This window comes from Mustela nigripes, chromosome 15, assembly GCF_022355385.1.
Source record: "Mustela nigripes isolate SB6536 chromosome 15, MUSNIG.SB6536, whole genome shotgun sequence".
NCBI classification, from domain to species: domain Eukaryota; kingdom Metazoa; phylum Chordata; class Mammalia; order Carnivora; family Mustelidae; genus Mustela; species Mustela nigripes.
The window spans coordinates 75,224,449-75,249,097 of record NC_081571.1 but is presented as its reverse complement, the minus strand read 5'-3'; the positions used below and the strand labels follow the sequence as shown (position 1 = coordinate 75,249,097).

The window sequence follows — 24,649 nt, the reverse complement described above, 5'->3', positions numbered from 1 at the left end:
AACAAAAACAAAAACAAAAAAAAAACGGTGCTAATGTTGGCCTGAAGTGAATAGATTGTGCCTAGGTTTCTTTTCTCCATGTAAGTTAATTAAATATACATAACCAGAAAATACATTTTTTTAAAATGTGCTTATGACTTTACTTTCTTCCCTTGGGCTATAATATTTTCTGAGAAGGGATTGTTCTTTGTTCAGGAGTTCTAATTTCTCTCTTAGGGGAAAGCTTCGTTCAGTTTTCTCTCTCCTTCTATGTGTGTGCCTACGTGGATGATGTCTAAATCGCTCAGGGGTTCCTCCGTGGGTTACTATAAGGCAAGATGCCCGCCCCGGGTTGAGTTTTCAGGGAGCACAGCCCAGAGAAGATGCCCTCCTGGCCTGCGTACGGTGCTCAAGATTCCAAGATTTCCCTAAACCTGGTTGGCGAGAAGCTGCAGAAGACAGCAGGCGCAGCTCTTGTCCCGGACCCTTACAGCGCACGCAGGTGACCATCAATTTTTGGATGGACATCCCGCCTCAGCCACATAGCGAAAATTTTTCATTTTAAGGGGAAATGGGGACGTGTTCAGGAGACTGTAAGTGTCACCTGTGCGCTCATTATTTCGCAATTTCACACTCAAAAGGTGAGACTAGCCGGCATCCTCAGAAACCGTGTCCGCGAAGCCCGGATCACTCACACGCGCTCACACACGCACGCACACGGGCCCTGCGCGTCCCTATGCAGTGTCCTTGCGTGTGCCCCGCGTGTGCCCGGCTCCAGGCGCACGGCCGTGGCCGGGGTCAGGCCGAGACCACGAGCGGAGCCGGCGGAGGAGAACCCAGCTGTTGCTGGGAGACCGACCGCCGGCGGCCGCGGGAGAGAAGGAACCTGCTGGCAGCGACCCTCCGCTCCCGCCGCCCGCCGCGCCGCCTCCCCGGCCCTTCCCTCCCTGCCGCCCGCCGCGCCGTCGCAGCCCCTGCGGCAAAGACAACTCTGATTTAAAAAAAAAAAAAAAAAAGCCGAGACCAAAAAGCCCTGACCCCGCACCCCTCTCCCGCAGGCCCCGCGCCCGGGTGGCAGCCGCGCGCGCCCGCACGCCGAGCGCCGAGCCGCGGCCCCGGCCGGGTGGCGCGCGCCGACGGAGCGCGGGAGGTGAGGGACCGCGTCCCCGCGGGGTGGGCGCCGCGCCTGACCCGCCGCCGCCGCCGCCGCCGCGCCCGCGGCACCATGACCGCTGCGAGCACTGGGGTTACAGGTTGGTCGCGGCCGCCTGAGGCCCGGGCGCGCGCGCTGGTGGCCCTCGCCGGGCAGGGCAGGGCTGGTGGGGGCGGGAGGCGAGGGCCCGGCGTGGGGGGGGGGGGGGGGGGGGGTGGAGGAGGGGCGCCCCTAGCCTCCGCCGGGAAGGGGCGCGGGCGGCCGCCAGGCCCCTCCCTGCCCCTGCGGCGGGCTGCGGCGTCCCCGCCCGGGCAGCGCGCGGGTGGGCGCCGGGGGCCGCCAGAGTCGCCAGAGCCAGGCCTGCCCGCGGGGCGCCCGGGGGCAGGTGGCTCGGGCCGCGGCGGCTGCGCTGCGCGGGGGCCCCTCCGCCCCTGAGGGCGAGCGTGCGCCGGGCGGGAGGCAGCGGTGCTCCAGCAGGTTTCCCGAGGGGCCGGGGCCTTGGGCTGCCCACCCGGCTCGTGCGGCGCGCGGTGCGCTTGGGAGCCCTCCTTTGATGAACGGGCCCGGGCGAGCCGCTGTCAGGGTGACCACCCGAGCCGGCAAAGCGGGGTCCTGCAAAAGCGACAGCGTTTTGTCATTGAGCCCTTAGGAGACTGGCTCGGATCTCCAGACGGGCCCAGAACCCCAGAACAAGGAAGGGGTTGTCCCTCTGACTCGGAATGTTCCTCATCACGCATGGTAGATAGCTCTGAACTCGGGTCCTTATACATTCTTGAAGTATCATAGGATAAATCTTCCAGGGTGACCCATAATTGTTAGGGAGTATATTATCAAGGATGTGTACGCGTCCACGTATCGGTTCAGGCCTCCGGAAGGTTATGGTCTTCATCTCGTGCGTGTAGTCATCAGCTAGGCCCAGATTTCCCTGGTGACGAAATGGGAGTTGGGGACCAGTGACTGCTGTAACAAGGCCAGGGTTGGAGAAGACCTTTAACAGGGAGCAGAAATTAACAGGTGGCTAATCTTAACAGTTTGTGATTCCCATTTTCATCGCTACAACTGTGATTTGATTGGAAATGAAGTCGGAAGGGGCAGGTGTACACTCCTGGGCATGCACGTTCATATTTGTTTTATATATAGAAAAAAAAAGGTTATGAATTGTCCTCCAAAAATGGATCAACATTTTAAAGGTTAACTCTCGTGTTGTTTGATTTTTACCTTCTTCAAAGACCCACGCAAGAAGCTTTGTATGCAAACATTAAACATTTAAAAATTTATCCTTTGAATTTCAAAATCATTAGACATGAAAGAAATGACGGAGATGATAGACAAAGAAAGAATAAACGACCGTAGTCCTAAAAACTGAACACAAATGATTATAATTTCTATGTAGTTGTTGTAGTCTTTTAAAAACTACATGACTTCATATAGTTAGAATCATGGCATCGTACAGTTTTTATACTGGTTTTCCCAGTAAATATTTAGCATATTTTAACATATTTAGCATATTTTGCCCCATACAGTATTCTTACTTAACAAATTCTAAATAGCTGTGTAAGACTGTGCACCAGGAATACAACTTCACTTCTGTGGCCACACCTCTGGTTGCTGGACATTTGTTGTTTCCAGTTTCTCATCATTAAAAATAACATATCAAAAGTATTTGATTATCAAAATTATTATGGAAATTTATATTATGGATATACTGTGTGTGTGTGTCTGTGTGTGTGTTTATCTCTCTATCTTCAGGCTGTTTTCCTAAAGATATAAATTTGAATAAGATGTTTTCTATGTTTCTGCAGTAAATCTGCCTTTTTTTGATATATGTGGATCGCTTTCCTTCTTTTACAGGAATAAAGAAAGATTAAAAAAATATCCTGGACATATAACCTTTGCACCACGTAAAAACTTGACTTTTAACAAATTCATCTAAAATCAAGATGATAAAATATACTTCTTAGTTTAAAATCGTAAAAATGTTGTAAAAGTGGTCAGGTGAAAAGAAAAAAAAAAGTAAGTGAATGCAAGGTCTTTTAGGAATAATGATTTTTCAGCCCAGGAGTCTAATTCTGGTTTTTGCTTCCTACTCAGACTTCAAATAAATGATCAAAGGACTTTATATAGTGAGACACCTGCACCCCATGGGTACAGTGGAGGGAAGACCATTTGCTCATGGGGTGTGGACTCTGATGCATTTCTGGTGGATTCACCACAGATGGAACTGGAAAGATGGACGGATGGCATAACCAAGGTTCAGGCCACAGTTCCTTTTTGACTTGTGCAAAAAGTGAGGAGCAGGGCTCCAGGCAGAACTCCTTCATCTGAAAGGCTGAAGTCTAAAGTTAACTCTTGAAGTGGTTTCTCCATGAGACCCAGGGGCTGGTGCAGACTTACCAGATGGAATGTGCTCCAAGGACAGGGACTGACCCCATGGTCCAGAGAGAGGTGCGGGACTGGGGCTTCCAGGAAAAGAGTCAGGAGATGTAAAGTCCAGAAATCAGCACACCATGGCCAAGGGAAGCCCGTCTGCAGAGGCTGAGTGGGGGACCTCTCTTCAATTATGCAAAGGGAAGAGAAGGGGAGACTTTGTTTCAAACAGGATGATGTGTCTGGAAGACAGCCAACAGAGACACACAGGGAGTGCTCTCCCTGACCATAAGCCAGGTTCTTAGTGAAATGTGAGCACTGTTTTCTTTTAGGTGAAAACAAATAACCCAAATATGCAGATGGAAATGGGTTATAATGGACCGGAAGCACTAACAGAAAGTGGCTAACATATTGTTAGAGCCTAGCAAACACTTTGCATCTGAAAAAAGAAAAATATCCCATCGGTATTCTGATCAAGTTAAAAAATTATTTACTGGGTGGACAAAATGGATGAAGGGGCTCAAAGTATAAACTTCCAGTTAGAAAAAATAATTAATTAAGTCATGGGATGGAATGGCTAGCACAGTGACTGTGGTTAATAATACTGTGTCATATATTTGAAAGTTGCTGAGAAAGTAGATCTTAAAAGTTCTCATCACAGGAAAAAATCATAAACTATGGTCATGGGTATTAACTAGACTGACCGAGGTGATCACAACAACAAAAAGAGAAAGGAAGAAGTGTTTATCTATCTACAAAGAGGACGTGCAGACTGCCTTCATATAACCTTTCCGAAACTAAGTATCAGCCAGCAGTAAAATCATATCCTGAAATTGTGTAATTCTGAATAATACCAGAAGATAGTTCTTGCAGGATACTCCTACAGGGTCAAAAATGAAATAGAAAAAAAGAGGAAGACATACATATGAGGCAAGTTAAAGAAAAGGTGGAAGAGAAGAATGTAAGTTACAGGACAGTTGTTTGAAAGGTGATTAGATGAGAAAAAAGAACCTTAAAGCAATAAAAGTTACTAACGATTATGAGCCTTCCCGCCATACCAGTGTTCACAGCAATGTAATATTTTTAGCGGAGAGTATTCCTAAGTGTATCTATTCAGGGAGACATGGCTCTTAGACGCACTGTTTTCTCAAAGGTTTCTGTGACCTATGATGGGATAAGAAATTAGCGTTTCAACCTAGGAAGTAAAGAAAACAACACGACAGAACTAGAGAAGACAAGAAAGGGCGTAAGGTTTAAAAAACACACCTGAATTTGTTATAAAGTAGGAAAGCTTTAGACGTGATAGAAAAGAACCGAAGAGCCAGAGCATTCCAGGGTTTGAGGCACATTAGCGTGTAGCCAATCCACAGGATCTCAAGAATGTGGTCAAGAAGAAGGAGAAAAATAACAGTGGGGATCAGTGAAGGAAGGTGCTGGAGAAAATGAGTGTACAGTCTTAAGGATGTGTACCTGGAACCCTACTATGATCATGGAAACCAAGAAGTGGACAGTAGATTTATCAGCAGAACAAATGTTAAGAGATCCTGGTGATCAATCAGTAGAAGGAAAGGGAGGGCATGGGTGGAAAATAAATCCAGAATTTTAAGTTTGGGTGATTGGGGGGTGTTTTTATTTGTTTCTTTGTTTTTTTTCCTATTTAGGATGCCTAGACAGAACAACTAACCACTTTCTCGCTCACTGAGCAGTATCTATTGGTTAAATCATTTGCTTCATTATTTTTTTAATCAGTTCTTTGTAGTAATTATGAGATCGATAGGTCAACTTCGTGGGTCACTTCTGAACTAGGGGAAGGATTTTTTTTTAATTACTTAATATTCCTAAAAAAGACAAATTACGGAGGCCTCGATCAGATAAGATACAAGTCAGTGATGACTTAAGACACTATTAAATCTGTATTATGAAAATTAAGGTTAAAAAAATCCTGGATAATCTAAAATGAGAGAATCTCTCAAGTAGGAAAACTTAACCTTAGCTATTCCTCCCAGGAGCTAAAATGCAGAGATGAAGAAAAGTATTGTGAGTAATGGATTTAATTTTAATTTTAATTTTTTTTAAAGATTTTACTTATTTATCAGAGAGAGAGAGTGGGAGAGAGCAAGCACAGGCAGACAGAATGGCAGGCAGAGGCAGAGGGAGAAGCAGGCTCCCTTCTGAGCAAGGAGCCCGATGTGGGACTCGATCCCAGGACGCTGGGATCATGACCTGAGCCGAAGGCAGCTGCCCAACCAACTGAGCTACCCAGGCATCCCATGGATTTAATTTTTAGAAAGAGGGCTTCTTGGATTTGGAAACACCTTTCATTGAATTAGTCTTTCCATTTCTTTCGATTCGATATGTCAGTACTTTATGGAGGAAAAAAAAAAAGATCAAATTCTAGAGAACCTCAAAAAATGTTTCTGCTGTTTATTAAGTAAAAATTAAAGCAATTTTAAAATCTAATTAGTTGGGTGCCTGGGTGGCTCAGTGGGTTAAAGCCTCTGCCTTCGGCTCAGGTCATGATCCCAGGGTCCTGGGATCAACCCCCGCATCGGGCTTTCTGCTCAGCAGGGAGCCTGCTTCTCCCTCTCTCTCTCTGCCTGCCTCTCTGTCTACTTGTGATCTCTGTCTGTCAAATTAATAAATAAAATCTTTAAAAAAAAGAAAAAAAAAGAAAATCTAATTAGTTGGACTAGATCATTTGTTTTTGCTGTTTCAAGTAATGAATAACCATTTTCAAGGTATATTCTAGACTAAAATGTTGTAGGAGAAAAGCCAAGTAAAAGAGTTCTTAGTTACTTTCTCATAAGACGAAAACCAAAACCCTATTCTTGTATAGAAAGGATTTTCCATATAGTTTTTTTTTTTTTTTTAGTAAATTCTGACGGTTTCTGAGGAAAACTCAAGAATAGAATATACTATATGTACATATAGTTATAAATCAAAATTTCTGTCTCAGATTTCTATTTTGTTTCAGTTGTTTAGAACTAGTCTTTTCTTATTTTTATCCCCAAACAACCAGTCTTGATGCTGAACTATAAGCTCCAGAGGTACTAAAATGCTCTTCTGAACATCTAGATTAGTGACCCCATCACTAACGGGGACCACTTCTGGGAGAGTGTGTTAAAATTGCCTCAGGAGGGTTTTTTAAAAATACCACTTCCCATAGTCCACTCCAGAAGGTTCTTAGTATGCCTGGTGTGAAAGCCTCCAGGATTAAGATGTTTGAGAACCTCCTTGGATGATTCAAAGGTTCAGCAGTCTTTGGAAAACTACTGTTTGGAAATCCTTCACCTTCTTTGTCTAAACTTGATGGATTCTTATTACAAAATCAAATCACAAACAAACAAACAAACAAACAAAAAAACACAGGAAACTCCTTTTGAATTGCCGTCTTATTTGAGTACAGTCTGGTAAAGTTTTGAAAACCACTGTTTTAAACCATCCATCTTCTTTGTTCTTTGCAAATTCATTACAAGATTAAGCAACCACCCTAAAAATAGATAATCTCCCTTTCTGATTTCTCATAATATTTAAGTGATGCTAGCAGTTTATCAAGACAAAATGCCTATCCTTGAACTCTTGGCAGAGGAAAACCTTCAAGGCCCTGGGGCCAGGTGGAGGATGGGGAAACCTTTACAGCACTCTTCCGAGATTGGGAAATGTGACCTTGCAAAGTCACACCTTCAACCTCTGGTGATTTCTAACTGACATTCTTTTCCTGAGATTTTTTTTTTCACCAAACTGTACTCAGAATAAGTCACAAAAATTTAAGTGTATATCCTTTCTAAACTTGGGGTGAATGACCAGGCTTGTTAAACGGATTGATTGTATTTTCTGAGTAGGGATCTGGCCAGAGGCTCATTGCCTCAACTCGTAATCAGTACAGTGATTAGGTGACACACAGACAGGCCTGTGCCCTCTCCTGGGGCTGGGCCAGTAACCGCAAAGGGGCGCTCAGCCATTCTAGTCCATCCTGAGGTCCTCTCCAAATCCAGTGATTTTTAAAGGTTAGAAGAAATTCAATTTTCACAAACAAAAATGAAACAGAACAGAATTCTTAGTGAAGTAATGACAGTTTTGAAGCATTCATAGAAAGAACTAGAAAAAAAAAAAGTTATATGCTGTTTTTCTTCGGGATGTGGGAAGTAGAATCAGTATAAAAAGTGGGGGACCATTTTCTTTCTTTCTTTTTTTTTTTTTTTTTTTGATAGTTAGCTACTGTACAGTACCTTATTAGTTTTCAGTGTAACGTTCAGTGATTCATTACTGCATATAACACCCAGTGCTCATCACAACACGCGCCCTCCTTAATACCCATCACCTAGTTGCCCCTCCCCCAACCCCCCCTCCCCTCTGAATCCTTCAGTTTGCTTTCGGGGTCCAAAATCTCTCGTGGTTCCTCTCCCTCTCTGATTTCTCCCCCTTCAGATTTCCTTCCCTCCCCTGTGGTCCTCAGTTCTGTTTTTAATCAGTGTGCTGACAAAAGGAACAGAGAATGAAGAGCTGGGTTTAGAGGTGGCCTTTTGAAATGTTTCACTTCCTCCGCTTGGTGGCCCGTCTTGGGTGGCCCCTGTGTTCTGCTGAGACTGGACTATGCGTGTAACCCTCTGTTTTTGCCGGGCTACATCCTGATTTAGCCAGAGCCAAGTCGTAGATGAGTAAGCACCCAAATGAGAAGTGCATTTGGAGAGAGAGTCAGAGCTTGCTGCTGTGAACCCAGGGGTCAACATTTCAATGATGTCTTAGTTCTCCCGCTAACGTGATGTGCTCTGCTGATCACTGGAGCAGACATAAAACTCAGGCTACTTTGAGAGAGAAAAAACACAGCCACCTCCCTTTTCTGTGAGCAGAAGCCAATTAGAGGCCCATAAAATTCATGAGCCGAGGGGACTAATGACAGACTTGCTTGAGAGTGGCCTGCGAAGACTGACCTGCACTTCTAGGGGCCACCATGCTCCAATCTGGTGTCACCACTTAGACATGGAGGAGGCAAGAATTGGAGAATCTCCATCCCTGATCTCTGGGAAAGAAGATTCTAGTCACCAAGCCTTGGAAAGGTCAGACCGAAAGATGTGGACAGCTGAGGATCATGGGGTCAAATCAGAAAGTGACCGTGGGCAGGACACTTCTACTACCTCTCAATCTCAGTTTAAATCTCTAAAATAAGATGAATAGAGCACCTGCCTCACTGGGGCAGGGCAAGAAATCGGTGAGATGACCTATGCAGAGCTCTTAGCCTCATATGTCATAAACTCTCAGGAAAATGTTAGGTGTACTCTGTGCAAGCTTCACAACTAATAATTATTTTCATATTGTATTTGTTTTAAAGAAATCACAAATGAATTTCATGACTGTTGTAAAACCTTTGAATTTTACCAAAGATCTTGAAATTCAGACTCCCTGAATTCTAAAATTGTTTCCAGTTCATGTGGCATTGGGCAAGTTTGCCTCAGACTTTTCATCTGCACAATGGAGGTAATATTAAAAATTACTTCAAAGATAGTAAGGCCTTGGAATTGCGCTTTGCACAGAGTCAGGTTTCCATAAATGTTTGAGTTCATCTTTTAAGTGGAAGAGGGGGAACAAAAGAGAACACAGAATGCTTAAGGCTTGACTCTTCTCTAACATAATGAACAGTGGTTTATGGACTATCATCCTACCCTAAGAATTACGATCACATGCATAAAGTTGGGAGCAATTTCAAGACTGCGATAATAGATTTTATCATTGGAAGTTTCTTGGGATGTAATGTCCTGCAAAGTCCAGACGGTGCGGGAGTCCTTTTTGAAAATTTCAGAATGTTTAGTAATTCTCTCTGAGAACATCCAGAAAGCAGCCAGCCACGTCTCAGGATGACCCAGTGTATTATTATTAGAAACTTTTAGATTAAACAGCTACCACTTGCTACCTTCATTCAGACTGGTAACTTCCATTTAGTATGGATTTTCCTTACTGGAAGAACCACCGCAAAACAAAACCACAACCTTGACCATATTCTGAGCTGTGGATTTTGAGTATGGCAAGAGTACTTCTTTTAATAAACTCCTTCTTTTTGCCTTGGTACATTCTCTGCAGAAAGGATATACTCTTATGCCAAGGTGTCATCAGTGGGATCTAGTTTCTAGTTTCACATTCTCAGCATATTCAGTCAAGGATTTATGAGACTAGGGGTGCTTGGTTGGCTCAGTTGGTTAAGCATCTGAATGCTGATTTCAGCCCAGGTCATGATCTCAGTGTTGTGAGATGGAGCACAGTGTCCCACTCAGCGCTGGTCATGGAGCCTGATTAAGGCTCTTTCTCTCTCCATCTTCCTCTGACCCTACCTCTACCCCACTCACATGGGCACACACACTCTCTGTCTTTAAAAAAAAAAAAAATTAGACTAAAACAAACTCTAAGAAATTAAAAAAATCTGCCATCTGTAGGAAATTAAGACAGCCTTCTGTTTCCTGGGAGATGTACAATTATTAGATATTAGTAAATGCTTTTTTCTCGTCCCCCCCCCAAATTTAGAGAAAAGATAATAAAAGCATAATAGAACATTTCTAGAATTCACCCTAGAGGAAAAAGACTGGATAATGAATAATGACTTCAGAAACCTGAAAGTGACATTTAGATAGAGTCCATGAGACATTTGAAGATTCTTGCCAGAAAAAAAAAAAAGAGGGGGCACTTTTTTTTTAATCGTGTGGCTGGAATAACCATAAAATGAATCATCATAAAAATGAATTCAATTTTAAGAAATGAAAAATGTCTATACTATTTCCCCCCCCCCCCAAAAAAATAATTGATGTCAAGTGAGTTTATAATCACTAGGTTGTATGATGAGACTATGTTGAAAAAGTAGTTTTCTTTTTATTACCACTCTGAGTTAGAGTGTAGTTAATTTTAAATTTAATAGCTCTGCAAGCCACATTGTCTTGGTTCAGATCTTGGCTCATCTCTGTGCCCAGACTCCCTCATCTGCGAAAACGTCTTTGTAAGAATGGAATGACATGAAGCACGATGTGCTTAGAACAAAGCCTGGCACCTGACAGGCCCTCAGTAGACATTGGAAGGAATCTGTTTTTACATGGCAGTTGACAGATTTTGAGGGGAAGTCAACTGATGAGCTCATGATTGTTTTCTTTTTTGTGAAGCATTCAGACTGGGGAATATATATTCAGCTTCGTATACGATCCTGTCTGTAATACTTTTCCTTCAGTGGTTTTGATGATTAAGATCAAAGGTAATTATTGAACACCACTAGGCAGGAGCTGCTGGGCAGTTGGAGTCCGCGTGGGAAAGTGCTGTGTGCCAGGCTGAAGAGGCTGTAAGGGGTGAGCTCATGAAGGTGGGTGTGGATTACTGCTGCAGCACAGGACACAGGTCCTTGGTGTCCCTAGGAGAGATCCAAGACGACATGAGCTTGCAGAACTAGAGGAGTTTCAGCCATTCAAGATGGCGTGAGAGGACACTCCGCTGGCAGGCGGGGTGCAGTCCTCAAAGGCAGTAGGGTGCCACCATATCCTGGGAACCAGAAGGCGGATGAGCGGATGGGGTGGAGAAGCATTTGGCAAGGCAGAGAGATTTTGGATCACAGAAAATAAGACAAAAATAGTGGGGTTTGCTCCCTAATTTATAAGCATGGCATAAAATGCATGATGCTATATTCATTTGTTCTGAATGGACCTGTTCTGTTGTTGGGAAGGACATTTGGCCAGCCAAAATGTAGAGTCTGTATTTACAGAAATAATGGTATTTGGCAGTTCCAGCATCAGGAATAAACATCCCCTTTGTCTTCAAACTGTGATTATGATGTGCTGAAGTACAAGTGACTATTTAAGTTTGCATATGGGAAAAGGCAGAAAACTCGTTCAAACATGGACATCAGTGGTTTGTTGGTTTAGGTTCTGTAGCCATTTAAGCAGAACAACAACAAAAAATAAATAGGAATACTTGAGGAAAGAAATAAGATTGTAATGTTCAAAAAAATTGAAAACATCAAATTCAGTTGTGTTCCAAAATACATAGTGATACCTTTCTCACCTGAAAATTCAGTGTTGGTACCCTATCTAGAAAAAATGCCCTTTTATCTGTTTACCTGGCAAGTCCTTGCACATATAACGATGTAAATGTGCTTAAGAGACAAGAAAGACAAGGAAAGGCAGATGTTTGAAGGTGGTTTTTGTTTAACAGTTAGGATTTTCTGTGCATGCATATTTCTTGACAGAGAAAGATGTTCACAAGATACTGCTAAATTAGAAAAAACAACTGGTTACAAGACAGTGTTTAAGCAGCCATTTAAAAATAAATATATGCATGAAAAAATATGTACTGAAAAGAAGATGGTAGAGATTCAGCCCATATGTCATTGGAGAGTAGGTGCCCTGGCTCAAGGAGGAGAGAGAGTATATCTGATTATCGCCCTGTCTGCAGCACTTTGCCCCCCACCCCCCTGACCCCAGGTGGGACAGGCACAATGTACGCCCACAACAAATACTTAGCAAAAATAATTGAGTCTCCATGATATTTATGAGGAGAAGGGAGTTGGGGGAAATTGGAAGGGGAGGTGAATCATGAGAGACTATGGACTCTGAAAACAATCTGAGGGGTTTGAAGTGACGGGGGTGGGTAGGAGGTTGGGGTACCAGGTGGTGGGTATTATAGAGGGCACGGATTGCATGGAGCACTGGGTGTGGTGAAAAAATAATGAATACTGTTTTTTCTGAAAATAAATAAATAAATTTAAAAAAAAATAATTGAGTCTCTAGAAGTAGAGTTCCTGATGGGTTTCACCTTGTTCTTCGTTTTGTTTTTATATTTTTTCTAGTTATCCTGCATTGTTGAGTAATGAAAATAAAAAGTAAAGTTTTTTTTTTTTTTTTTCATTTAACTTAAGATGTAGGTATTTGAGGTCCAGGGAGGGAGTGGTCCACTGCCCTTGCTTGTTACGTGAATCTCGTCATGTCTGACAGCGAAGACGCAGGTGCCTGTTGGGAATCAACCGTTCATTATATACTCCTTGCCTTGGGAGGTGGGGCAGTGCTAGCAATAAGGTAGTGAGAAAATAAGAATACCAATACGTGGAAGTTGAAGAACAAGGTGCAGGAGTGAGAGGCTCTCCTTTAATTAATCATTTGCTCTGTCGTTAATTAAACTTGTTGTTTGCCTGTGTCAGGAGCACAGAGCATTGGAATTCTAAGAGGAGAGACCAGCTATGTTTTGTTAGTGCTAAATTTCTATCACCTAACAGAACGGTTGGGATTTTTTTTTAACGAGTGAATGAATGAATGAATGCATTTTATGCAAGTATGAATGAATGAGAAACTTCTGCTTGCCATGAAGGCTGCTCTTCTAAAGACCAAACAGTAAAGCTTGGGGTGAGAAGTCCAAGGGATGATATTGAACATTTTATTTCCTTAATTTCCTTTAAAAACTCTTCATGGATTCAGCTAGGGCATACAAAGCACTGATGCGGGATTCGCAGCTGACCATGAAGAGGACACAGGCAGAGTCCAGTTGCTGATGTGGGAGTGTTGGGACACTTAACCAGTTCAAGTGGGGCGTGTGGGTTATGAGTATGATCGGAAGCGCAAGTAAACCTGAGCGGGACCGAGTGTTTTTACAACATGAAGCTCAACAAAGCAGGTGGGCTACGAGCTCCGAGTGCCTTTGCTCTTCCCTGCTGGGTACCCAGCACCTGCCACAGTGCCGGATACGGAAGCAGATATGCAGTCTTTCCTGTGGGAATGAATGAATGAACTAATGAATGAGAAGGAGGGAGACAAGCTGAGCTTTTCTGGGTTACAGGAGAGACCAGGTCAGTGTTTTGGGAAGTTGATTTCTGATATACAGGACAGGACACAGTCAGAAAGCTGGATGTTTGTGGCAGTCCGGACCTGAAGTCCATGGCCCAGCACAGACTCCAGTACGGAGCTAAAGCCAGAGGGACCGTGTACGTCAGGACAGAGAATCTTCTGCACATTTGCAGACCTGCACATGAGGACCCAAAGAGCCCAGGGCAGGAGGATCTGGGAGCTGAGAGGAAAGGGGGGAGGGAATGTCGGACGGATACCCATTGGCCCTGTTGAATTTCCAGTGGTGATGGTGTCAGTACGGCCTGTATCGGAGGGCCAAGCAGCAGCACAGATGCACAGCTCAGGACCCAGACACCGACAGATGGTGATGGAAACTGTAGGATCAGATGCTCATTTAAGGGGTTAAGTACAGAGGACAGACACAGGGGACAACAGGTAAAGGACATGCTGTAAACCATCATTTAGAAGATGGAAGATTCCAAAGAGTTTAATGCAAACCCAAGAGAGTTACAAGGAGAAGAAATGACCCATAGTGTTGCAAACACTTTTTTTTTTTAATTTATTTTTTTTTAATTATGTTAGTCACCGTACGTTATGTCATTAGTTTTTGATGTAGGGTTCCAAGATTCGTTGTTTAGGTGTAACACCCAGTTTTCCATGCAATACATGCCGTCCGTAATACCGTCAGGCCAACCCATTCCCCCACCCTGTCCCCTCTGAAACCCTCAGTTTGTTTCTTGAAGTCCACAGTCTCTCATGCAGTTAAAGAAAATAGAATCTATTCATTGCAGTTAGTCAAGAGAGAGCTGGAATGTCCTAAGAAAGCGTATGCCAACAGAGGTTGCTATCCCAGAATATGAAACCCGGATTTTAGCCATTTAAAAGGGAGGAATGAACCAAAATATCTTTTCTCCTGGAGTTGCCATTAGCTGTTTCCAAGTAAAGGATTTATCAGTGAACGTATTGTAACTGTGCAGCCTTTTCTCATTATTGAACTATTTAAATACCAACTACTTTTTAAAAAAGATTTTATTTATTTATTTGACAGAGATCACAGGTAGGCAGAGAGGCAGGCAGAGAGAGAGGGAGAAGCAGGCTCCCCACTGAGCAAGGAGCCCGATGTGGGACTGGATCCCAGGACCCTGGGATCACGACCTGTGCCGAAGGCAGAGGCTTTAACCCACTGAGCCACCCCGGTGCCCCAAATACCAACTACTTTTAATAAGGGTGAAAAAGCTACTGGAAGTCTTGCTTTTTAAACTCAGTGCACTGCCTTATGAAGGACACTTCTGTAAACAGAAGAAAAAATGTATTGGGTTATAAATACATCATAGTGATACGGCTAAGATACACAGAAGCAATTTCCTATCAAATAATCTGCTTACCTAGGATACTTAAATATCCCTGCCGCTCTTTATCAGGGGAATAATAGGTTTGCTGTACTTAGTTATATTGACGCAACATGAACAAATGTGTAAAATCATATTTCTGGGTATAAAGGAAAATTTTTATAACCAACTGCCTCAAATTAATTTTGAACTCTTCATTTGTTTATAATCTGTGTTTATTTTACTACTTGGGTGCTTTAAATAATATTTGATATTATTATTATTATTATTTTAATATTTGATATTATTGTCAGTCAATATTTCAGTGATTCAGGAGCTAGTTTGTTTTAACATGTGTGTGGATTAACCAAGTTTTATAGGAGTTTGAACAGATGGTTTTCTTGGGCACTGTTTAATTTGGTGGCATTTTTGCAGTAGGTAAAATTAGGGTCAAACTATGATGATTAGTATCATTCATCATGAACAACCGGTTTTTGTGGGTCAAAAATAGAGATTTAAAAACAATAATTCTGGATGTCTACTTCTTTACATAAACAAAAACATAGTAAAAAATTGGCTCTGCTTCTATTTATAATAAAAGCTGCATGGTACTCATATATGAAGATATCGTATTCATACATCAAAAAATTTTCCAGACCGTAACTTATGGCCAGATCATAAGATCAATAAATGGTCATTCACGAGTCTCCACTGGCTCGGTGTAAAAGGTATTATGGTTGGTGGCTAGGTCTATAAAATTTCTTGCACCACCTTCGAACAACTTTGTACAACCACACTTTATTTCCTTTGTGTTGTGTAATCTTGAAGGATTTCTAAAAGATTCTGTATCCCGTTTTCAGGTGCACAGGAAACTGTCATTCAAGAAGCATCCCAAATTGAGGCCACCAGATGTTTCCTTCCATAGTAAATCAGAGAACAAGCATAATTTGAATATTCTGCATATATTTACATATCGATGTCAAGAGTCCCTAACTCCAATTATGTAAAATAAAATTAATTAGTGCAGCCTACTGCAAAGCCCATATTCAAATCCAATATTCGGGGCAAGATAGCCTGGAAATACCTAGCACATCTTAAAGCCCATTAGCTTCATGTCTTCTGGGAATAGGAGGGCTGGGCAGACACACCTACCTGGGTGCCTCCAGGAGAGCCGGGACATAGGAGGGCGCACTCAGACATAGAGAATCAGAGTCAAGGCTGATGTGTCCAAAGCTGCTGTGGTCAGTTCTCTTTCCCCATGAAAACTGCAGCTGCGTGTATTTACAGATCCTGCAAATTCTTCTCGTGCTCCCGTGAGAATCGAGGGGTCCTCATTGGCCTTCAGTTAGAGTCCCGAGTCCAGCCCCAGGGAGCAGCCAGGAGGACAGCCAGTGGCTGCTTCCTGGTGGTGAAACCACTGTTTCCCTGACCCAGCATTTCCTCGGCCTTGTGCCGCCCTGACCTTTCCCCTTCCTTCAGGGGCCTTGCATGGCTCTGATCGGTCCTCAGTCCCAGTTTGGTCCATCACACACGCTTAGTCTCTGTGGGCACACGGAGAAGCTTCTGCCTTTCAAGTTTGCGAGGGTAGCCGCGCTCAAGTCATTAACTGCCCGAGGCTGGAATTTGTCCTGTCGTGGAGATGTCTTCCTTTCTGTTGTCTGTTGTAAAGGTTAAGTAAAATATCATTGCTAAGTGTCCAAAGCATAGTACATATCCCGAAAAACCGCTGGCTTTGCTCCTTTCCTTAGAGGTTCAGTCCAGATCAGATAAGTCTGTGCACTCAGGGTAGCCAGGCACCGCCTACCTTTGCCGTCTATCTCCTCCGTTGTATTTCACTTGTTTGGCATCTGTGCCCCAAGGGCCTGGCATACCTGGGCTCTCCTTGCATGGCCGCTGGACTATGGGAGGTAGTAGCAGTGACTAGACAGAAGTGACATTTACAGCAAGATGTGGATGACTCAGAATTGGGGAAATGTATGTACCTGGCAAGCGGGCATCTGGTCTCCCTCCGGTAGGATTTGTATTTACTTCAAGGTGCCTGGAAGAGCTGATGCAGTACCAGCATCTGCAAAAGAAAAAAAAAAAGTTCATATAGAGGAGGTTCTGCCCCATTTTCCCTGTCCCCCATCCTCTATGTCAGGGACGAAATTGGGAACTTTGGAACTATCATTGGAAGTCGATGTTTGTAGATGTCGTGTTAAATTAAGTCCAGGGAAAATCCTGGGGAGGATCTGAGTATTTCATCTGGACTGGTCACCTGTGCTCTGGCACAGACCGTCTCTAAGTGGAGACAGCTCCCGGCCTCAAAAACCCTCCTGCTAATATGTATATCTGAGAAGGCAATTCGACCCCAGTTAATCTAGACTAGCGCCATCTGAACTGCTCATGAAATGCACAAAGTGATGCAACCTGTTCATGAAATGCATAGGGTGATCTATTGGGTTGGGGGGGGGGCGGGAAACAAGCTTGGATTGATATTTTTATCTTAACCTTTTAAAATTTCTTTTTGCACATATTGCATATACTCTGACATACAGTAGAACGCGTGTCTAATTAACGAATGCATTTGCATACATGGGGGGCTCCGTTTGTGAGGCGGTCGGCGTGGAGATAGTTTCGGTGACTAACGGAACTGTCTGTCTGCTTCCAGACTGCAGTCTTGTCCTGGCTCCCCCAAACTAACTTCAGCATGCTCAAACGGAAGCAGAGCTCCCGGGTGGAGGCCCAGCCGGTGACGGACTTTGGTCCCGACGAATCTTTGTCAGACAACGCTGACATACTCTGGATTAACAAGCCAGTAAGTTCCTTTTTTGAAAAACGGAGAAGCGCATGCTGATATAAAGGAAATTGGATTCATATAATTCAAAAATCACGTACCTTTGGCTTTGAAATGACTGTTTGAGGTGCAGTAGAATATGGATGAGTCTGGAAGTCTGGAAGTGGAGAATCATTCAGATGAAATAAAGAGGTGCCGCGGGGGGTCATGCACACAGGCAGGTCTGCTAGGTGGTCTGCTCCCTCCTCCCCCCCCCGCGCCCCCCCCGTGCACATGGTCCCCAGAGTCATGCCATACACTGATACTGCTCCTTCTCAGTCCGAGCCAAAGCTTGAGTCCCACATAGTCATCTGTTCTATCATTCTTCCATGAGTTCTCAGCACAGGAGGGGATCGTCAGATGTTTGGAATTAAAGGTCACCTTCAGAGTGGCAAGAGTTGGTTGACTCAAAGGAAAGGTTAACGAGATAGTGGGTAGTGTCTCTGGAGAATTGCGTCACCTTCTGCCTAATGAAGCCGAGGAGAACGTGGGGGGAACATCTAGAACAGTGTCACTGGGGTAGATCGTGTGGCAGCCAGAAGGAGGAAGGGCATGGTCACGGGTCTTGCAAGCTCAGCCCAACCACAGAGAGCAGGCTCCCCTTCAGGACCGGACTCCCAGCAGAGGCCGAAGTACGGGAATGAACCGTTCCCCACGCACTGATTGTCTTTCCCTTGACCAGGATACAAGTCCTCTGCCCGGGCTCCCTGCCCTCTCCAGGCTTCTCCAGCTCATCTGCCCTCCTGACCACGTGTCCAGCAGGCTCAGGTTTCTTCCTGCCTTTCCCCTTCTGTTCACATTGCCTTTCTGCATTGTAGACACTGCAACATCTCTCTTACCTACGTTGCTCATTAACATGGGTTAGTTGTGCAGGGAGCACTTTTTCTATTCTGGCTCTCACCGCCGGCAACGGTTCTTTCCTGGATCTGCACACACTGGCCCCTGGAGCCTCACCAGGGTCTCCCTGTTCTTCTGAGATGTCCAGCCAGTTCACACTGTTTTCCTGCCCGGAGGCCTTCCCCAGCCTCTGATGAGTCAAGTCCTCCTGATCCAGGAAGGCCTGGCTCGGATGTCAGCCCACCCCTGTGGGCTTCTGAAGGCTTCCTCGTTTGACCGTCTCCACCACGCACAGAATGAACCTCTTCTCTTTCCGCTTATCCTATTTTACCATTGTATGTAACTAAAAACGTATATTGCATGTAAGTATGTGTATGTTATGCCTACCAGACTGCTAAGTAGTGATGAGTCAGAAACGTGTTTAACATTTTTGTGGCCCCAGAGCCCCACAGAATTTCTTAAGCATAGGAGGTCTGCCATTCATGGCTAGAGAATTGAACAGGATGGAGAATAAAGCATTCACTAAATTTTTTCTTAGTGTCCGCCACCTATAAGCCTTTCTGAGAAGGCTGAGGAAGGTAGCATTACAGATTTAGCCTTGGAAGCACTAACTAAAATGATTAATGCTTTATTAGGATACTTTCTTTAAATTCAAAATAGATTCATTGTGGAAGAACCCATCTTTTGAAGCTCTTTTGTGTAATTAGATCCTTTGTGTTGGAGATCCAGATAGGGCTAAATTCGCACACTGATATTTATTGAAGGGCTTCCAAATTGCATGAGAAGTACATCAACCCTTAAAATGAATTGAGCCATCAGTGACTTCCATGATATAGAATAAATGGCATTATGTCTTCATGCAAATATTAAAACTGTCAGATTAATATTATAACCCACTCACCAGCCTACGAGTGTCTGAGTCTCCTCAGAATTCTGACAGTCTTTTCAATTTTTCATCAGGGGTCCTTGCTAGTTTGTACAGCTGAGAAGACATCCACCATGAAACCACGACATCTTTTTTTGGGTGAGGGGAGCCTAATATTAAAAGATTAACATGACTGCAGATATATCCAGCATCATCAATAAATAACATATTTCCATTATGTTTAAGTATTGTGTACTAATTAATTAACTAGTAAGATTAAGTGTGTGGGGGTAGCATGCAGACGCAAGGAATATTATTATTATTAATATATTATATAATATTATAATTAATATTATAAGTCTAGGTGTTCATTTTTATAATAAAATATTGTGAGTGATCTTATTTCTTACATGTATACACATGTATATGCACACAGATGTGCATATACATGTTTATCTATTATTTCTACTCTTTATGTTGAAGTTGAGGAAAATCTTTGAACAGCATGTGCATTCCTAGAATTGCACAGAAACTTATTTTTCAGAATTTTGGGAAAGCTCCCAGGGCTAAAATTGTACAAAACATTCTCTAAAATAGTAAGTCTATATTGAAAATGTAGGATGAGGTCAGATTTCGAAATATATTTTTTATACAAGAATATAAATACAAGATACAAGATATAAATGGAAAGAAAACTGGACACAAGGGAAATGTTACGTGTCAAGTCATTTTTTAAAATGTTGGCAATCCAGGAGGATAGACCACTCTGCTAACGACCAGGGAAGTTACGGTAAGTAAAATATAATTCTAGGTGCTCATAATATATAAAAAGTATAAAAATAATGGCACATGACATTTTTGCATGAGTAAGGTACTGACCCATGTTTTAACGGGACCAGAAGCTCCTTATGTTGTGGCCCAATGCCTTGGGAAGGTCAGAGGCACTGAAGTAACCTGCTCAGGTTCACAACAAGCCCTTGGCTCTCATTAACTGCAGGAGCATGGAAAAGTCTCTTGACCTTTCTGCCTTCATGTGTGCATGTGGAAATTAGGCTGCTTTCAGAATTAAATGATGTAAAATATGGGAAAATATTTAGCACATTGTATGCACTTAACAGACATGAGTTTCCTACTCTCTCTTCTCCATGCCAGTGAAATATTTTAATCTCGAGATTCTATTTTCCAAATAGTGTGGTTTATAATGCAAGTTTAAGGCCTCATTTTATGGTGTCAGATGAGAACTCTGAGCCTCTTTTGCAGTGGGTTCACTCTTTGCTGCGCATCTGTGCCATCATCAGCGTCATTTCCGTCTGTATGAACACGCCCATGACGTTCGAGCACTACCCTCCTCTGCAGTATGTGACTTTCACTCTGGATACTCTGCTGATGTTTCTCTACACGGCAGAGATGATAGCAAAAATGCACATCCGGGGTATTGTCAAGGTGAGTGTTCTAGAACCAAAATGCTTTGAAAATCTAAGTTAGTTTAATAGTATTTTCAGATTAATTTCCATCACACAAAACGTCTCCTTATCCATCCTGTAGTTTTTTTTTTTTTTAATAGGGCATAACTCCAGAGACCGGTGAAAATATGATGCATACGAATATTTAAAAAGTGAAATAAATTGTGTAAGACACAAAGCCTTGGGATATCCAGGAAGGAGTGAGAGAGTCGGCCTGTAGGCTCCATGGCCGGAATAGGGTCCATTATGTCACCTCCAGGGGAAACCCGTGGCTTGGCATAGGGACGAGTCCAAGCATGGCACCTGCGGCTTTACAGGATGTGGAATAAATGTTACGTGATAAAGTTACAGTGTGACGACACTCAGGATATCATTAACCTGAACTGTCCTGAAGGTACAAAGGAGTGAAAAGAAAGGGCATGAGGTAGAAAGCAGGAGTATAGGAGAAGGAAGGCATGGCATGGCAGTGGAAGCATTGGGAGACAAGAAATAAATGAAAGAAAAAGGAAAAGACGGAAAAAGCAAAGGAAGAAAAGTTCTGTCAAAGGATATCTTCTGTGTATTCCTAACCTGCACGCAGAGGATAAAAAATAGGTAGATGACACTTTCTCTGGGAAGTATTTGAAATTATACTATTTAGGGAGCCAGTGCTATAAGGAAATAGCAGAAGGGACAGTAAAAGTCTGCAAATGACAGATTTGACTCAAATCCTAGCTCTTCCTTTATTGCTATATCAGCATCTCCAGTTACATAATTTTGGTGGAAAAGGACCTTATTTTGTACTAGGACTTCAAGATTCTAATGAGATGATGCATAACATGAAATTACTTAGGGTCAGTACATCTCTCTATGCATAATTCAGTGTGTATCATCCTTAAAACAGAAGGGTCACAGTCAGCACATTACTTTTTTTTTTTCATTTTTAACCTTTGAAAACCTTTTTATTATGGGAAATTTTAAGTTTACTCAAAAGTAGAGATTATAGTTGTCATGAATCCCCATAACTCAGTATCAACAATTATCAATATTTGGCAAGTCTCAGAAACCAGGTCATTTCAGAAGTAACGGCTCATGCATTACTGACTGAGACACTTTCTTTTTAGCATAACCGTCATGCCGTTATTGTGTCTAGCAAAATTAACAACAATGTCTTAATGTATGCCAGTACCCAAGTCATAGATGTATTTTCCCAATGGTCTCAAACATTTCCTATTATAATAAGTTAGCTTCTTTGAATCAGGCCAAACAAGCTTTAAGAAATATATCTGTTATATTTTTAAATCTCATTTAAGTCTCTTTATGCCCCTTGATTCTCAACCCCACATATCCTGCAAAAAAAAAGAATTTCTTGTCATCAGTCCATTGGGAAAATGAGTCTTGTAGAACATTCTACATTCTAGACATGACTAACTGCTTCCTGATGATTCCATTTTTAGTTTCTATATACTCCATATTCCCTGAACCATTTTGACTTTGAACAGCGATGTACACAGGTGCCTCTTTCCCCAAGCAGAGGCCACAAAATGGTTTGTAGAACTTCTGGACCTTTGCCTATCTGATGGGTGAAAAATGGTAACTCAGTGTAGTTTTAGTTTGAATTTCCCTTTTTAAAGGGAGGTTGATTTGAGCGCGACTGTATACAAAGGCCATTTTCAAGTTGTTACTATTTTTCATTCAAGGTTTGGGTACTCTTTGTGTTGGGAGTATTAGCTCTAGATGATGTCAATTACATTTACTTTTCCTCTTTCATGATTATCTTTGCTCATGACTATTCAGGCCACACGCACTTCCTGTTCCAATCAGAAGCTCTTTCCATCCTATTAAGTCCACTCTTGTGTCTCACAGGAATGTTTTACACTTCTCCTTACATACATTTTGCACATTTTTTTTTGTTATTTTCGTGCTTTGTTATGTTATTTCATCTTTTTGCTGTCACTATGGGCTCCTCTATAAAGTGTTCTAACTTGCTGCTATTTTTTTAAATGAAGGCTGTTGATTTTTATGTGCTAATATTGTTTCTTGCTACTTTACTAAATTTACTAAATTCTTGTACTGTTTATAGTACTTTTTCCATTAATTCTTTTGTCTTTTTATTTCCATTTCAGATGTCTCTCTCTTTCTCACTTATTTATTGGGTCAGCTCAGTTTTAAATAGTATGAGAGGCAGTGAACATCTTTGTTTAACCCCAGGCTTATTTAGACCATCTCTCATGTTTCCTCATTAAATAATCTGAAGGATTAGGGTTTGAAGTAGGTACATTTTATCAGCCTAAGAGAACAAACATTAATTCCAATTTTTGACTGTTGTATCATGAATAGCTTTTAAATTTTGTTGAATGACTATTTTTCTTTTTAGCTCTTGGAGTAGAGTAGATTTCCTAATATTGAACCATCCTTACATTCCTGGAGAAAACTGAGTGGGGTCATGACACAGTTTTATTCTGGTTTAATGTGCTACTTGATGATATTTGTTATTATTTTTGTTGTTTTAATTTTGTCTAATCTTTGTCAGGTTTTGATATTAGATTTCCATCTATGTGTGTACACTGCTATGCTCTAAAATAGTCTGAATAATCTTTAAAAATTTGGGTACAAATCTCCTAGGAAACCATCTAGTTCTAGTGCTTTTTTTTGGTGGGATTCCTTTCTATTTCTGTTTCTTCTATGGAAATTGTTCTGTTCAGACTTGCTTGGCCTATGGGTTCTGTTTGGTGATGTATACTTTTTAAGGAAATTATTAACTGTTTAATTTGTTGAATTTATTAACAGAAGATTGCATTAAATAATTTTAATTTTCTCTGTTTGATTTATACTTCTTCCAAATTTTGAATTTTTTTTAGATTAGAATTTATTTCACTTGGTTTGGCTAGTATTATTTGTTTGTTTTGTTCTGTTGCTTTTTTTTTTTTTTTTAAGATTGTATTCATTTATTTGAGAGAGAGAGAGCATAATGGGGGGAAGGGGTGATGGGGCAGAGTGAGAGGGACAAGCTCAATCCCAGGACCCTAAGATCATGATCTGAGCCTAAGGCAGACACTTAACTGACCAAGCCACCCAGGCTCCCCTCCTTTTGTTTTAGATTAGCCAATTTGCTTACTTATCTTGTTGATTTTTAAAAAGAACTAGCTTATTAATTCATTTGAATTCATTAATTTTTGCTTTTACTTTTCTTTTTTTCTTTCTTTTTTTGCTTTATTTGCTTTACTTTTTTGGTCTATTTCCAGATTTTTGACAGTGTTTCACATTTTCATTTCTCAAGATTCTTAAATATGTTACTTCATTGCTTCTGGTGTAAATGTGGCTGTGAGAATGTTTTTTCCTTCTTTGTTATTGGATCTTTCTCTTAAATACTGAGAGTCTTTCCCTTATTATTGAACTCAGTAGATCTATGAGAATGTGTCTTTTGTTGACCATAAAGGACATAGGCATGTCATACGATATTTGTTTTATTCCATTCTGTCTTCAGGGTTTCTTTTCATATCCCAGTTACACCAGATCATGTTTTGGTCATTTATTTCCATCATTTTCTTTATGTGTGTTTTTTCTTTTTTCCCTATTTTTATCTTTCCTGTATTCTGTTCCCTTATTGTACTCCCTATGCTGTCTATTCAATCTTGTGTTCCTTTAAGTTTACTTCTCTTTCTGAAATGATTTTGTTTTCATTTCTTTCTAATTCTGATTATTTCTTGAATGCTTTTCTGTCTTTTTTCACAGTCTCCTATTGTTTCGACATCATTTCCGTTGTTCATTTTTTCCAATTTTGTTGTCCTTTTGTAGCATTTATTTTTCTTAATTTCCTTTGATCACTTTGTTATAGTCTACTACAGTCTTTATCTGCTTTGTATGCTTATTTTTGCATGTCTTATACATTATTTGTGTGTTGTGTACATTATTTGGTTCATTTATATATGTATATGACTTGATATTATATATATTTATAAATCAATTATAATATATTCATAAGGACTTGATCATAATCCCTTTGCTCTGTTACTTTTCTTGCCATTGCTCATTTGAAATCTGAGTTTCTCCTGCTTAATGG

At 41.8% G+C, this 24,649-nt stretch overlaps 1 protein-coding gene across 5 annotated transcripts in view; it reads left to right on the top strand.

Moving 5' to 3' along the window:
• Positions 1-556: 556 nt before the first annotated feature.
• Positions 557-24,649, top strand: part of NALCN (sodium leak channel, non-selective) — a 303,976-nt gene continuing 279,883 nt past the window's right edge. For 2 of the 5 annotated variants that reach the window (XM_059377544.1, XM_059377540.1), the window contains exons 1-3: positions 557-620; positions 17,278-17,424; positions 20,405-20,587. In XM_059377544.1, the coding sequence (XP_059233527.1) occupies positions 17,317-17,424; positions 20,405-20,587 (291 nt within the window). In that variant the 5' untranslated portion in view covers positions 557-620; positions 17,278-17,316. Of the gene's footprint in view, positions 621-1,138; positions 1,233-17,277; positions 17,425-20,404; positions 20,588-24,649 lie in introns of those variants that run through there. The other 3 variants (XM_059377545.1, XM_059377543.1, XM_059377542.1) reach the window with 3 other exon arrangements.